The sequence below is a fragment of the Rattus rattus genome, chromosome 8 (assembly GCF_011064425.1).
Source record: "Rattus rattus isolate New Zealand chromosome 8, Rrattus_CSIRO_v1, whole genome shotgun sequence".
NCBI lineage: Eukaryota > Metazoa > Chordata > Mammalia > Rodentia > Muridae > Rattus > Rattus rattus.
The window spans coordinates 101,561,902-101,578,261 of NC_046161.1; the positions used below are offsets into that span (position 1 = coordinate 101,561,902).

General features: G+C 47.3%; 1 protein-coding gene across 1 annotated transcript; it reads right to left on the bottom strand.

Moving 5' to 3' along the window:
• Positions 1-2,939: 2,939 nt before the first annotated feature.
• On the bottom strand, positions 2,940-6,535 carry Rtp3 (receptor transporter protein 3). Its single transcript, XM_032911389.1, has 3 exons — positions 6,378-6,535; positions 3,148-4,419; positions 2,940-3,039 (listed from the first exon to the last, which is right to left on the bottom strand). The coding sequence occupies exons 1-3, from the start codon at positions 6,533-6,535 to the stop codon at positions 2,940-2,942; spliced, it is 1,530 nt and encodes a 509-aa protein (XP_032767280.1).
• Positions 6,536-16,360: the final 9,825 nt, after the last annotated feature.

The window sequence follows — 16,360 nt, forward strand, 5'->3', positions numbered from 1 at the left end:
CACCTGGTGGTCCTCAGTACAAAGAGCCAAGGAGTGCCTTCAGGGCTCGTTCCTGTAGGTGTTGGGGACAGTGTGGAGACCTCACCGATGGCTTCCACATGGGGATCACAGGAGGGCTCTGCCCACTGGAGCGCACCTGTGCGTTGGCAGGAGCCCCTGGGATGTTAATTTGTGTGGGCCAAGGCAGGGACTCCGTGTTCTTGAATCACGTTTACACCACTGGAAGAACTCTATAAAGCTTCTATTTTTATACCAGTGCCTCAGGCTAAAGCAAGCAGGAAGTGGCTGGTTGCTCTGAAGAGAATAAGGAAAGACACATGTATCTCTTGTTTGTACGTGAGTGGACTCCTGGGTGTAGTCCAGTGCAGCCCGCTGCAGCCTTCACAGTGGGGAAAACGTTCTGTGCCTGTGTTGTTAGGTGTCATAATGTCCAGAGATGGAACACGTAGTGTCTGACAAGCTTCGAAAACTAAGTTTTAAATGCAACTTCCTTAAAGAGTCACTTGTGGCTACCGTACTGTACAGTAAGGCCTAACCTGCCAGGTTGGGGTGGGAGGGCAATGTCTGTGGTTATAAAATAAATGAATAAGTAAATAAGTAAGTAAATAAGGGGGTAATTTTTACTTTTTTTTAACCTGAAGAACTGATTTGCTCTCAGAATCATATAATTTAAAAAGGTTATCACATACACATAATTAAAAAAAAAAAAAAAAAAAAACAAACAAGGCTAGGAGATGGCTCAGAGGTTAAAAGTGTTACTACTTAAATCTGAGAACCCAGTGCAAACTGGTTAGCTGGCCAAGCCTACCGGAAGCTCTTGTTTTGAATAGGAGATGCCGCCCCAGGAACTGAAGTGGAAAGGTGCCAGAGGAAGATTCAAACTCTGGCCTCTCCATGGACACACACACCCAGGTGCACCCCACACACATGCGAAAATACCACACGTGCGCACACTCACGGAAAGTGGGAAGAGGAAAGATTAGTAATGGTGTTTCGGTATTTTCGCCTTTCGCCTGCCGCGGTTCGAATGAGGCCCGAGCGTTTTTACCATTGTCTCAGCAGAGCATTACTTCAACGGAAAGCAAAGTGTCCAGAGGCAGGCTAAAGGGCGAAACGTCTTTCGTCCCGACACTTAACGCTGTTTCCAATTGATGACTGGTCCTACTTGAGTGACTGCTGGATTTATTCCATACTCAAGGACATACCTCATATCAAGATATGAAAACTAAATATGAAAAGATGAAAGTGTAGAATTTCACACAAATGGACTGTTCATAATTTATGTAAGTTTTTTTTTTTTTTTTGGTTCTTTTTGGAGAGCTGGGGACCGAACCCAGGACCTTGCGCTTCCTAGGCAAGCGCTCTAACCACTGAGCTAAATCCCCAACCCCTGTAAGTTTTATTTTAATAAAACTAGCCTTTGCGTAAAAGCCTTGTTCCATGTGTGCTTGGCTCTGTGTGTGTGTGTGTGTGTGTGTGTGTGTGTGTGCCCCAATGGTTGACACCGGGTGTCTTTCTTACTTCACCGCCTTGTTTGTTACTATTCTTACTATTGACACGGTGTCTCTCATTGAGCTTGTAGACTATTGTTCTGGCCACACTGACTGGCCAGTGACTGCCGTAATCTGTCCGTCTCAGGCCCCCACCCCACCCAACCTCAATCCCCCCTCCACCTCCATGTGCGCATGCGCAGGAGGGACTACATGACCACGCCTTCCTTTTTACTCAACTCCGGTCCTTGTACCTGAGTGGCATTTTCAGCTGAGACCTCCCCAGCTCCCTAACTGGACTTTTAAATCAATTCTCTCTCTCTCTCTCTCTCTCTCTCTCTCTCTCTCTCTCTCTGTCTCTCTGTCTCTCTCTCTCTCTCTCTCTCTCTCTCTCTCTCTCTCTCTCTCTCTCTCCACGCAGTGGCTGGCTGCATGGGGACCATTGAGAACCTAGGTGTTCAGTTTACTATTCCTGTCTCAAACCTTACCAGACTGATAGCAGAAAGTCTGTGCAGAACATGCTGAGGAGATCCCAGGTTCAAGGCTCCCCTCCACACTTCAGACTCCGTTCTGTTTTGATAGGTCAAAAACCATTTTTTAAAAAATGTATTTAGGTAAAAGTCGCATCAGAAAATTAACTATGTGCTGAACATTGTGGCTTAGATCTGAGATTCAAGCACGTGAGAGGCCAAGGCAGAAGGATTGCTGCGAGCATGGGGCTAGCCTAAATCACCTAGTGACCTCCAGACCAACTTTACATTGTGAGACCGCAAACCTAGCCTAATCCCCCCCATGGGAAAAAAGCAAAGAAAAGAAAACGAATTATTTTTTCAAAAGCTTACTTTTTTTTTTTTTTTTCTTTTTTTTTCGGAGCTGGGGACCGAACCCAGGGCTTTGCGCTTCCTAGGCAAGCGCTCTACCACTGAGCTAAATCCCCAACCCCAAAAGCTTACTTTTTATTGATGTGTATTTGAACGTTCTATTTGCTCATGTGCCTGATGACAGAAGAGGGCATCAGATGCCATGATAGATTGTGCTCTGAGCCACCGTGTAGTTGCTGGGACTTGAACTCAGGTCCTCTGGAGGAACACCCAGTGCTCTTAACCGCTGAGCCATCTCTCCAGCCTAGAGAAACTCACCATCTTAGGAGGGAAAGCTCAGCGGCTTAGTGCACTGACAGTGCTAAGAAGCTGCTACTGTTCCCACCAAATTCCTAAAAATGTCCATCACCTCTCCACAAAGGCCGCATTGCTTAAACCGTGGCTTTGTACTTTCCCCCTTCTCCAGTCCGGGTAGCTACCTCTGGATTCTACTGATTTTATCGACATTTCGCATGAAGGGGATTACTCAACGTGTGGCTCTTTTGGGATGTTGCAATTCTTTTTGTTTTCCCACTCAGGGTTCTTTTTTTCAAGGCTCGTATATTGCATTTTATAATAATATTGCATTTTATAATAAGTACCACAGCAACAAAAACAAGATTAGAAAGAACAGGCAACACTGTGGACTCTCTGACCCGAATTTACAGCAGCCCAAGAAGACCTCACACAAGCACCGGCCGCAGCCCAAGAAGACCTTACAGCAGCCTTCTAAGACCTCACAGAAGCACCCACCGCAGCCCTCACAGCCCGTGCAGCAGGCCCCGCAGCAGCCCCCACAGCCGGCGCTGCAAGCTTTGCAGCAGGAAGACTGGCTTTCTGGGTGGATTGGGGCGCTTCTCTCTACTTGGCAAGCGGTGTTTGCTGGTGGTCTACATGAGGAGGAAGTGGATGGGACATATGAGGGAGTGGGTGGGGGATATAAAAAGGAAGAGGGTGGGACATTTGAGGAGGAAGTGGGTGGGACATATGAGGAAGTGAGTGGGACATATAAGGAGGAAGTGGAGGAAGTAGGTGGGACATAAGAGGAAGTAGGTGTGACATACAAAGAGGAAGTGGAGGAAGTGGGTGGGACATATGAGGAAGTGGGTGGGACACAGGAGGAGGATGAGAGGGATGCCTTTGGGGCCTTGGATCTGGTGTTCTTTGCTGTATCTGCTGCTCTGTTGCTGCTGATGGGAGAAGGCATTTGAATAACACATTCGAGGGCGGACGAGCTTACTTCTGACAGCTGTTTGATTGTCAGTCTTGGATTAGTTGATGGTTTTGCGGACGAGCTTACTTCTGACAGCTGTTTGATTGTCAGTCTTGGATTAGTTGATGGTTTTGCGGACGAGCTTACTTCTGACAGCTGTTTGATTGTCAGTCTTGGATTAGTTGATGGTTTTGCGGACGAGCTTACTTCTGACAGCTGTTTGATTGTCAGTCTTGGATTAGTTGATGGTTTTGCGGACGAGCTTACTTCTGACAGCTGTTTGATTGTCAGTCTTGGATTAGTTGATGGTTTTGAGGTGCAGCTAACCTTAGGGTCCTCTTTGGAGGGGTTAGTGGCATGGGGGCTCATGTCCGATGCTTGGGGCTTCTCCACTTTAGAGGAGGACTGTGAGCAGGGAAGGTCTCGACAGGCGGCAGTGACCTTAGGCTCTCTGGCGGATTTGGAGGAGGTAGGAGATAATGGGGGTGCTGGTGGTTTTGAGGCTTGGCCTAAGTCATTCTGAGCACAAAAGCCCAGCAGACAGGCCTCACAGTTGCCACTGTCATGTGGTCCTTCGAGACTGGTGTCCCCAAGCAAAGGAATCTCGCCCATCTGCTTAAACCCTTCTTTATAACACTTCTTCAGAATTCGGAAGAGCAAGTTGTTCAAAATCCTTGAGATGTTGTCCCATGTGAACTCTGGAGCTGCAAATGGAGCCTCGGGGCACTGGTTACATCTCTGTGCAAACACCCTCATTTTCACCTGCCCCTTGGCCTTCTTCTCACACCAGCGCATGTGGAAGACGATCAAGACTCTGCCAGAGGCCCAACTTCGAGAGCAGGAAGAACAGTGGAACCTGTGGAGGAGAGGGCCAGAGTTTCAGCCGAGCTGTGGGCAGGTGCCAGAGGGAGAAGGGGTCTCTCACTAGTGGTGAGAGAAGTGAACGGACCCCTCTTTCTCATCTCCACTGTACCACCAACAGGCCCTGGGACCATCATCAGGAACCTACTGAGCAAACAATACATCACAAACCATCTGGCTCAGAAGGAACCTAGGGCATTTTCTAAGTCTTGGTGTGCACATTTCAGAGGCAAAACACACACTTGAAATGCACCATGCCCAGGACTTGAGCTTAAGAGTTAGGATTGGGGGTTGGGGATTTAGCTCAGTGGTAGAGCGCTTGCCTAGGGAAGCGCAAGGCCCTGGTTCGGTCCCCAGCTCCAAAAAAAAAACCAAAAAAAAAAAAAAAAAAAAGTTAGGATTGGGGTTCTGGTCACTGGGCCCAAAGCCATCGTTTCTTCAGATATTGAGGTAAATGTATTCAAGGCTATACATGCAACAGCCCCCAAGGACCCTGTACTAAAATCAACAAGTGGATATAAACGGGTGCTGGGTAAGTCACCAAACAGAACAGGAGAGGGTTTCAATCTCCAGCTTACAGAGACAGCTTGGCTGCTTTTGTTTGCATGTGCATGTGTGTGGTGAGGGTGTGTGGGTGTGGGGGGGTGGGGCTTCCATGATTGCAGGATCCCCAGAGATCATGGCCTCCAGCTCTCTCTTCTTTTGTGGGTCCCCCTCCCCCAATTCATCCTTTTTCTTACATGCACCAGGGAATTTTACATTACTTCTGAGTGCTTGCCTCTGACAAGGTGCAGAATGACACCCTGTCTCAGGAAAGGGAGCACTTTTTCTAAGGTACTTGCACAAACACCTGTTGGAAACAGTGAAGACAGGCTGGAAGAAGCCTGTGCCATCTAGAACAGGAATCCTGCAAAGCCAGAACACTGCAGTGTGGCGTAGACATTTATTGCTCATCAAGTAATTCACAAACCCCTTCTCGATTCAGTGATGTTGGGGCTGTGGGATCTGCTGGCCAATGAGACTTGAGCAGCAGTGAGTTCTTCCCAAGGCTACGAGATTTCTCTTCCTCTACCTAAGTGACCTTGTGAACCTTTAGCTCAGCTAAAATCCTGGGGTTATTTTTTTCTTAGCAATCGATCCTAACTTTGCTTGAGACAGGGGTATCTGCAGTCTGAGATGAGAAGTTGGGGGAAGTTGGGCAGAATAAGTTAGCTCCCAGGCTGGATCTAGGCACAGAACCTGGGACCTTGTGCATGCTAAGTAAAGATGCCATTGAGTTCCAGTCCTAGCCTTCTTTGCTGTGTTTTGATTCTAGATTGCCCTCTTAGGGCAAATGTGGGAATAAACTGAGAAGAGATGATGAGAAGCTCTGAGCCCCATGGAATGCACTGACTGGGAGTGCAGCTCACTCACTCGGTTTTGGTTTTGCACACGGGACTGAGCAGTCCCTAGCAGCCACCCACAGAGAGGGCCTGGTCCCAGCACTCCAGCTTCGCTGTGTGGCAGAACTGAGTCCCAGGCTCTCAACTAAGCCAACTAAAGCTTTGTTCTGGAGCCTCCCAAGACATTTCTTGGCTGGGAAAGGTCCAGTCCCCTCACAGATGGCATCGGGCACGGCAGATCCCAAGACTCTATCCTCTATGCCCTCCTCCCATTACCCCTGGGACTTGGAGCACCCTCTTTCTCTTTTGGAAAAGAAAGTGTAAAACGTTGGGTGGCCTCTGAAAGTCCCCTTGAATAAATGAGCTCCCTCCGCCCCATTCTTTCCTCCCTTTTCCACATTCCAGCCTGGGCTCCTAGAATCTCTCCCTGACGCTGTCTTAGGAAAATCCCAGTCCCTAGTGAAGCTGGAATTTCTTCCCAAGCTCTTCAGCGTGCAAGCCCAGACAGTTGAGGGGCCAGTTAGCAATAAGCAAGACTATTCTGGCATGCGTACCATCATACCTCCCTCACCTGGCAAAGGCCTTTTGCTGGTATTGCGTCCATCCTGGCTTCAGAACATCGGGAAGAAGCTCCTTGTCTGGTGTGAAGGTCCATTTGTGCCACGGTTTCACCTCTTGAATCAGCTCCTGGAACACATGTTGCCATTGTCCTACGTCGTCTTCTGTCATGGCTGCAGGGCTGTGCCCAGGCTGGGGCAGGGTCTTCTGATCCAGACAGACCTGTGGCAAGAGGTGAATTGTCCACTCAGACAGCAAGGCAGAAAAGAAGGAAGCAAGGGGAGGGGCTTCCTGTGACGTTTGGAAACAAGGTTTCCCCAGACTTCACCTCCTCCTCTCCCTCACCACAACAGTGTCATGGCCAGCCTCAGACCATGGTCTTTGGGCTAGCAATCCCAAACACGAATTGGGAATGTAGTTCAAATCCTTCTGTACGAGGGACAAAGGTCAATTGAGTCTGTTCCCAAGTTCAGAGGGCAGCAGTGGACAGCCACAAGAAATCACAAAGCTCCAAGCTTTGGTTTTTTTTTTGTTTTGTTTTGTTTTTTTTTCTTGGGCTGGGGACTGAACCCAGGACCTTGGGCTTCCTAGGTAAGCGCTCTACCCCTGAGCTAAATCCCCAGCCCCCAAGCTTTGGTTTTTAATGTCTCAATGTACTAGAGAGGGAGAAAGTGTTGGAATCCAAATCAGGGATGAGCTGCCTCTGGCAGAGTCCCTGCAATGGTTGGAAGGCACACTTGCCTTTCCTGCTTCTAACATTTGGAAATCTCCATCTATCGTGCTGCTGAGCTCCTGCTAGAGGCAAAAAGGGCTTCCCTGGGATCCCCACACTCTGGGAAGCCCCTCGGCCACACCTTGTATCTCAGGAAGATGGTGATCCGTAGACATCCAGCTCCTCCACTCCGCCTACCCTCAGGCCCAAATTCTCCACTTACCGGAGATCAAAGTTGGTGCAGTCAGTGTTTGCCTGGGCGATTAGGTGATGTCTCCTTAAATGGGTGGAAGTCTGCTAGCTCAGGACCGACAGGGACCCATTGCCTTCCTCCACAAGAAGGTTGGTTCACACCATCACCCCAAACTGAGGAAGGGGAAGGGGAGCTAGGCAGAGAGGAGCAGAGTTGGAACGGGCAGTGTCCTATGGAAGGCAGACACGGTTCTGAGTGTCTATCTACCCCAAGACTCCGTCCACAGATGGGGTGGGTCTTCCTATCACCCAGATGGCCATTGGCCTACTGCCCTGGTTGTTTCCCAAGCTGGAAGCTCCTCAGCCTGGAAGAAAAGAAGGAAGCAAGGGGAGGGGCTTCCTGTGACGTTTGGAAACTAAGTTTCCCCAGACTTCACCTCCTCCTCCCCCTTACCACAACAGCGTCATGGCCAGCCTCGGACCATGGTCTTTTCTTCCCGCCCTCGTTTCTCAATGTTATTTGCTCAGTTATAAATTAACTACATTTGGGGAGGTAGTTCAGTTTCTCCTTTTTGACCCTCCTCCCTTTCAGCCTTTCACTATAGGGTGTCTCCCCCCCGACCCCCCTCCGCCCCACACAACCCCTTTGCTTGCTTATTCTACCTTTTGATAAATAGGCGTTTTCTATTTGTGGTCAATGGTGCTATTCTCTTCCCATGTTTGGGGTCTTTCTTAGAGGTCTCGCTGTGTAACACAGTCCCTAGAATTGATGGCTGATGTGTTCCCAAGAGAAAGGCGGCCACTGTGTTTCTACTCTAGAAAGTACAAATGTTAGGGGAGCTTCATTCCCAGTTATAGTGTGGCCTGTGACCTCACTGTTGATAAGTCAACAACTGGATGTAAACTAAGGCACCTTTAAAGAAAGGTTTAAAACGAGGCTTGCATTAGCTTCTCCTGGGAAAACAGGTGGATGTCTAGTTACGAGGATGACCCAGAGCTCATAGATCAGGTGACTGAAACACGAGCAGAGGATTGCTAGACACTCATGGTAGTCCCCTTAGGAACGACGACTCTGTGCTCAAGACAACATTTAGGGCCTCTAGAGAATCAACGAGTCCTTCCTTTGCCCACCTCGTGGCTTGCCTCCTCCTCTCTTACACTATACAGTAGAGCTAAGTTGGTGGTGGAACAAAATCTCTCCGGTTTTTGTTTAGAATGTTATTAAAGCCTTAACCAGTGTCCCCCAAGACCAACGTCCAAAGTTCTCTCTTATCAGCTCAGGGTTCTGAGCCCATGCTTAGGACTTGTGGGGCTTTCCTAAGTGCGTTTAATTGTGACATCCGAAATGAGGTGTCTACTTGTGAATGTGTGCGGAAAACTTGGGTGTTTTCAGATATAGTCAAGGACCTGAGAGGAGACCTTCGTTGAAAGATTTAGAGTTTCCGTGGTGACTAGGACACAACACAGCAACAAGAAGACAGGCGAAAAGCCAAGTTGCATGTCACTCACAACCGGACCAAGAGAAGGATTCCAGGTGAGGCCACACAGGGTGCCCAGGGACAAGGAACAGCAAAGTGTAGCTACCAAGCACAGCTTACCTGTGACACTGACAGGAGAATACTAGGCTTGCATTAGCCTCTCCTGGGAAAACAGGTGGATGTCTTGTCATCCCAGGTAGGGCGACAACCACAGACAAAAGTAACCCTTTGCCCAGAGTCTAGCCTGAGTTTATAGGGGTTGCTTATGGGAGCATGGCTGAGGAATTGCTAACAGGAGCCTGGGCAGCTCCATAAAAGCTAAGTCACTGGAAAAGTCTGACCCCAGTATGGTTGACAACTTCCCCATAGCTATATAGACAGCGTCTCCTCTTTGATGAATGTTCCATCTCCCATATACTGTGGTACCCCTGAGATCATATAGTTGGGGAAGAACTATGGACATCTGAGAGGGAACAGAGGAAGGAGAGGCTGGAACCTCACTGGAGGGCCTAAGGACCCTTTCCTAGTATGAGTGTCAGCCACAGTTGCTCCAACTAACAGCAATGGATGTTACCCCCTTGGAAACTGGAGTTTCTACAGCACTAGACTTTTTTTAGCACTAGACTTCCCACTGATAGGCTCATTGAAAATTTTTCGAGGGTTGTGGAACATTGGAGATATATTTCATTTGCCCTTCATTGTCTTGTGCTGAGGCTTGAGGCTGTTAGGGGCAGATACACAGTGGTTCACAGTGTGATCAACCTATAGACATGACTGGGTGTTGACCAGGCTCTCAGCTAGCAACTCAAAGCTGGGAAGAGGCATACTAAGCAAAACTGTGTTATGCGATGATTCTTGACCTATTTTAGGCCAAAGTTCAACCGCAGGCTTCTTTACAAAGGGAGGTGGAGGAAGGTGTGCCACAGAAGCATAGCGAGGAGGCCATTTAGAGACAGAAGCAGTGAATTAGATTGTCACAAGCAAAGGAATGCCCAGAACCTGAAGAGTGAGAGAAGTTTCTCCCTAGGGCCTCGGAACGGACAGAGGACTGCAGACCGCTTAATTTTGGATGCCTGGCTTGCAGAACTGTGAGAATACATTTTTATTGCCTTACATCATTCAGTTTGTGGTCTCATTGTAACAGGGGCAGTGGAATGGCCTCTTTATACTATTCTTTAAGGACACATGTGTATTTCATACCATAAAGGAATGTGCCCATAAACATCGTTGATGGCTCAGCAGGGATGTCTGCCAACGATTTGTTTGTTCTAAGTTAACCTTTGACTTAGCACTTCAAGAGGAAGGCCAAGCTCAGTGGCCTTGAGAGTATGTAAACCCCGCTGGACACACAGAGAGACAGTAATGGGGGAGACATGCGGGGACCACAAGTAGATGAGATCAGAGCCTCAGAGCTCAGAGCCAGTTGACCCCGTGACCAGAGGATAAAGACTACACTGCAGAACTGCTTTTGTTTGCCATTCCCTATAAAGTCTGTTGGCTGGAGACGTGGGGACCGCAGGTCCAGAGGATGCTGATCCCTTCCTCCCTCAGATTGCCAGCTCTCTGAATGAAGCAGAGCCTGAAGAGTCAATCCCGGCCTCTGCTCACTGTGCTGATGGGTCACCATGTGCCTCAGATAAAATTCGCAGTCAGGGTCAGGGCTTATGTAGCCAACAATCGCGAACCAGTGTGAAACTGCCAGACTTCAGTTCTGGCAGACCGAGCCTGGACATTCTTAGCTCTTCCGACAAGGTGGAACAGCATCTGCTAACTGGAGGCAGAAGCAGAAGAGGTACCCGAGAAGGTTTCACAGGAGCGGCTCAGAGGCTGCAGACCCCCGCGACTACTACAGTCCCCAAACTGGAAAACCCGTAGTAAATGAACAGCGACCTTTAATGCTCTGAGTGTTAGCCCTACCGGAGACCCTTTGGGTTGTTTTTCACAATTCCGCTGTAAATGTGTAAAAACAAATAATTAAAAAGATTTTAAAAGTTCTTGGTCTAATACAACCTTTTCTACCCCTGGGCAGGAAACATCGTGTATCTTACAGTGAGTGCTGGGAAAGCTGGCTCACAGAGGGGATACCCGTAGTGGGGCAAGGGATCTAGGGGTCAATTTCATGGCTCTGTCTGGGGTAGAATTGCCAGATAACAGTTTTATTTACATTTTATTTGAATTCAAAGTATCATATTCTAACAGCTGCTTATTTGAAATGAGAATTTAACTAGTTCAGACTTTGTTTTCTTTACTAAATGTGACTTTTCTGTAAGGCCTAGCGACCACAGCCAATAGGCTAGGAAGTGGGCTGAACTACAAATCCCATGAGAACATGGGAGGCGGCCCGCCGGAAGTGTTGTGGAGAGACCGGAAGAGAGCAGGGCGGGAAGGGAGGGCCAATTTAATTGGTTTGTGTTGGCTTTCAGACAATCCCACTAGGCTCCGCCCAACAGCTGCCTAGCAACAGCTTGCAGAGCCACTTGCCAAATGCGAGCCAGGCATGTAAAAGGAGCAACCCTAGTCATTTCCCTTTTCCCTTTCCCTTTCCCTTCCTTTTCTTTTCTCCCCTCCCCTCCCCTTATCTCCTGTCCCCCTCCTCTTCTCTTCTGTCTCTCTCTCTTTCCTTCTTCCTCTGTCCCTACGTGTTCCTGGCCGGCCTCTTCTTTTCCTTTCTTCCTCTCTTTTTCTTTTCCTGTTCTTCTTCGTCCCCCTCCCCGCATCTCTTTTCCTTTCCAGGTCCCTGACCCCCTCTTTTCCCCATCCTTTTATACTAGGTCTGTGGCATAGTCTGATTCCTCAGGGGGACTCCTTGGGAGGGGCCCGCCAAGGTACTCCCTCCCAACGCATTATACCGCTTTATAAAACATAACAGTTTGCTGATAACCTGCCTTGTTCTCCTGGGGTGTGTGTGTGCGTACTTGTGTGGTGTGTGCGTGGGGTGTATACAAATAAGTAGAGGCCAGAAGTCAACCCAAGCCCCAGAAATTCCGGTTTCTTCCTCTGCATTGCTGGGATATAAGTGCATTGTCATACCCGGCCTTTCTTGCAAGGCAGACACGTTACTGACTGAGCTATCTCCCCGGACCTATTTTTGCTTTAATCTATAAAAACCCAGGGCCCTTAGCTGGTGCTTGAAAAAGCACTGACTTCAGGTGTCTAGACTTATCACCTAGTAATACAGTAATTTATGACCGTCATCATCATCTTTGTTCTCAGGTTGGGTGTGCCTCAGCTTGCTGGTAAGGCTGACGGTCCCAAGGACAGACAAACCTGGAAAGAGTTTAGACCACCAGCAAGTATAGAGGCAGACTGGTTCAGACATTCTGATGGTGGCCTGAGGAGTTGCTGGGCGGGCAGTAGCCCTGAGATGCAGGGGAGCTCTGAGCCTCGTGGAAGTATAGAGTAGATGGTACAGCTCAGTATACAGTCTTTAGGGGCTGGTCAAGCTTAGAAGAGGACCTCACCGGAAGTCATCAAAGAGTGCAGAATCCACAGCTGCTTAGGTCTTTGAGTCCTTGTTGAGAGGGCAGCAGGAAACCAGCTCTACCATCTACAGCAGTGGTTCTCAACTTGTGGATCACAACCCCTTGGGGGGCACCAAACAACTGTTTCATAGCAGGTCTTCCAAGACCATTGGAAAACACAGACATTTACGTTATGATTCAGAACACTAGCAGAATCACAATTATGAACGAGCAACAGGAAAAAAAAATGTATGGTTGGGGCTCACCACATCATGAAGAACTGTATTAAAGGGTCGCAGCATTGCGGCATTAGGAAGAAGCACTAGTCTGCAGGCTGAAAAGATACCCAGGGAACTCCAGGGCCACCACCAACACTGCCCTCTCCTGGTTCTTATTGGTAACCGCAGGAGCTCCCGTTCCTCTCCCAGTGTTTCTTTAGGACCCTAACAAGTTGTATGCTGTATTTCACCTCTAATGACACTAGGGATGTATGTGGTGTACGGATATACATTGAGGCAAACAGTCACACACATAAAAATAAAACCTTAAGAATGCTTTAATTATCATCCGCTAATTATCCATAATAATGTATTTCTCTGTATCGCTGTATTTTCATACATGGGGGATGTTATTGTTTCACTCTCCTCAGCTGTGAACTCGCTGCTGTGAGTGGTCAGTATGATGCTGAGTGTACATATATAAAATTGTAAATAACAAATATTTCAAAAGTCTTTAGTAGCGTCAGTAATTAAACATCATAATGGATATTCTTGTGACAGTTTCATATATTAACATAATGCATTGCAACCATATTCAACCCTTGATTATCTCTCTTGGCCTTGTCCCACTCTTATTAGATTCCATCCTGTTCCCAAAGAACCTTTAGTATAGTTTCATCCCGTGTGTGTGTGTCCTGATGGCATTAGTATTGTTCACAGAAGCATAGGTGGGAGCTTGGAGCATGTGCACCTCACCAATGGCTACCTGAAGAACTTGTCAGGAGATGTGTGTCTCCATCCCATTGGCTATCAGGCTGTTGGAACAGGTATACTAAAACAATAAACTCCACAGAACAAAAAATCCCCCCTGAAGGGGTTGGGGATTTATCTCAGTGGTAGAGTGCTTGCCTAGCAAGCGCAAGGCCCTGGGTTCGATACCCAGCTCAAAAAAAAAAAAAATCCCCCCTGAAATCCCAGCCAGGAAGATTAAGAAAGCCTGGTGCCAGCGGACCGCTCAGAGAAAGGCTGGTTTCTCTGACGCTTATTGAGCAGCCAAGCTACGTACTCAGGGCTCTTAGCTTTTGGTTCATCTTTTCTGTGGAATTTAACACTGGTTTAGGAGAGGTGGAGAAAAATTAGAAGTTTCTTTTTTCCTAGTTTGTCTAATCTATAGTCAAAGCTGTTTTCTCTTTTTTGGTTCTTTTTTTTTTTTCTCGGAGCTGGGGACCGAACCCAGGGCCTTGCGCTTCCTAGGCAAGCGCTGTACCACTGAGCTAAATCCCCAACCCCAAAGCTGTTTTCTCTTATCAGACTCTGTTTCCCAATTTCTTTTAAATTATAAGGAAACTGCCTGGTGGTGGTGGCTCATGCCTTTAATCCCAGCACTTACGAGACAAAGACAGGTGGGTCTCTCTGAGTTTGGGGCCAGCCTGTTCTACAGAACTAGTTCTAGGACAGCCAGGGCTACACAGACAAACCCTGCCTTAAAAAACAAAAGTAAACCAACCAAAATGCACATAAATAAAGAAACTAGGTGATGGAGTTATAGATACAGGTACTTGATGATACTATGACATCATACCAACTACAGTATCAAACAAAAAGGAAACATTATTAAAAGATCCCCGTTTGATATTAGTGTAGCCATTTCTTTTCTTTTTTCTTTTTTTAAAGATTTATTTATTTATTATATATAAGTACACTGTAGCTATCTTCAGATACACCAGAAGAGGGCATCAGATCTCTTTACAGATTGTTGTGAGCCACCATGTGGTTGCTGGGAATTGAACTCATGACCTCTGGAAGAGCAGTCGGGTGCTCTTAACCGCTGAGCCATCTCTCCAGCCCTAGTGTAGCCATTTCTTAAGAATGAGAATCTTTTAAGCTGACCCTTGCTTAGCCCCTAGACGTTAGACAATAGACCAGAAAGTACAGAAAGCACATCCCACCCACTCTTTAGGAAGCTGCCGGACCATAAGAACAGAGGGTATAGAACATATTTACTGCAGGGCAATTACAAGACAGGAAACATCTCTGGGAAGCTGACTGACCACTATAGATTGAGCCCCAGGATGAAAAAACCTATATCAAGTTAGATGTCCTTGGTACTGACATAGCTGTGCTGACATAGCTATAGCCTTGTCCTGGGAACTCCAGGAGAGAAACATCTGCCAAGTCAGATATCCTTGGTCCTTGTCCTGGGAACCCCAGGATGGGAAAACATATATCAAGTCAGACGTCCTTGGTACTGAAATAGCTGCGTTGATATGGTTACCGCCTTGTCCCAGGAATTCCAGGACGAGAAACATCTGCCTAGTTATCCTTGGCACCGAAATAGCTGAGCTAATGCAACTGTGTAAACTTAAATGACTATTTAAGCTGTACATTTCTGTTGTTCGAGGCTCCTCACATCCCTCCTGCGTGAGGACCGTGTCGAGCCCCAGTGCACTGGTATCCCAAAGTAAACCTCTTGTTTTTACATCAAGACTGAGTCCTGTGTGTTCGTGGGGTGGTGGGTGTCCTCAGGACTGGAGCGAGCGTCTCCTCTGTCTGAGGGTCTTTCATTATAAGCTCATGAGAACACTGTACTTAGCATATGTGGCTTACCATTGCACAGAATATTGGTATATGATTTATTTATTTATTTTATAGATGAGTACACAGTAACTGTCATCAGACACACCAGAAGAGGGCATCAGATCCCATTACAGATGGCTGTGAGCCACCATGTGGTTGCTGGGATTTGAACTTAGGACCTCTGGAAGAGCAGTCAGTGCTCTTAACTGCTGAGTCATCTCTCCAGCCCCCAGCATATATTTATAATGTAATATATATATGTATATGTATACACACATATACATATACATACACACATACACACACATATTTCTTCTCTCTGCCTGCTGATAGGTCCTAGAAATAACAGCACCTCAGCAACAAAAGCACTTAGTGTTGCTTCTTTGTTTCTAAACACTGTTCTCTAACAAAAGGAATGACACCTTTGAGAAGTATCTGATTCTAGGGCTGGGTTAGGGGAGAGAAGAGCTTGGAGCCTTGGGAAGCTCCACGGTCTGGATATAGTGTGTACATATGTAATCCCAGCACTCAGGGAGCAGAGGCTACAAGTTTGCTGTAAGTTTGAGGCCAGCCTGGGCTATATTAATGAAACCCTGTTTTCAACAACAACAAAATAGAAAAGCATTCGAGACCCATACAAAAGTATAAGACAGCTCAAAGGGACCAGGATCTAACTTCCTGGAGTTCTATTGAATGAAGCTGGAATGATCTGTACAATTAAATAACATCACAGTCTTATGTCAACTTGACACAAGCTAGAGTCATCTCAAAGGAGGGAACCTCCATTTAGAAAATGCCGCCTTCCATAAGATCCAGCTGTAGGGCATTCTCTTAATTAGTGATTGATGGTGGACGGCCCAGTCCATTATGGGGGGGGCATCCCTGGACTGATGGTTCTAGATTCTATAAGAAAGAGGCTGAACAAGCCATGAGGAGCAAGCCAGTGAGCAGGACCCTCCATGGCCTCTGCATCAGCTCCTGCCTCCTGATTCCTGTCCTGTTTTGAGTTCCTGTCCCGATTTCCTTCAATGCTATACAGTGATGTGGAGGTGTGAGCATAATAAACTCTTTCCAACTTGTTTCTTGGTCATGGTGTTTCATCACAGCAATAGAAACCCTAAGGAAGACACTATTAGATTATAACTTAAAGTATAAAAGAAATACACCAACCCATACAGATACAAAGGAATGAATAAATGAGTAGAGGGGTGGAGCTGGGAGGTAGCTGCTCAGATATAAAGACTTGGGATCAGCTCCCAGCATTCTTGCAAAACTGGGGTTGGAGAGATGACTCAGAGATTAAGAGGCTACTCTTCCAGAGGAACCTGGATTCAGTTCCCAACACCCATGTGATAGCT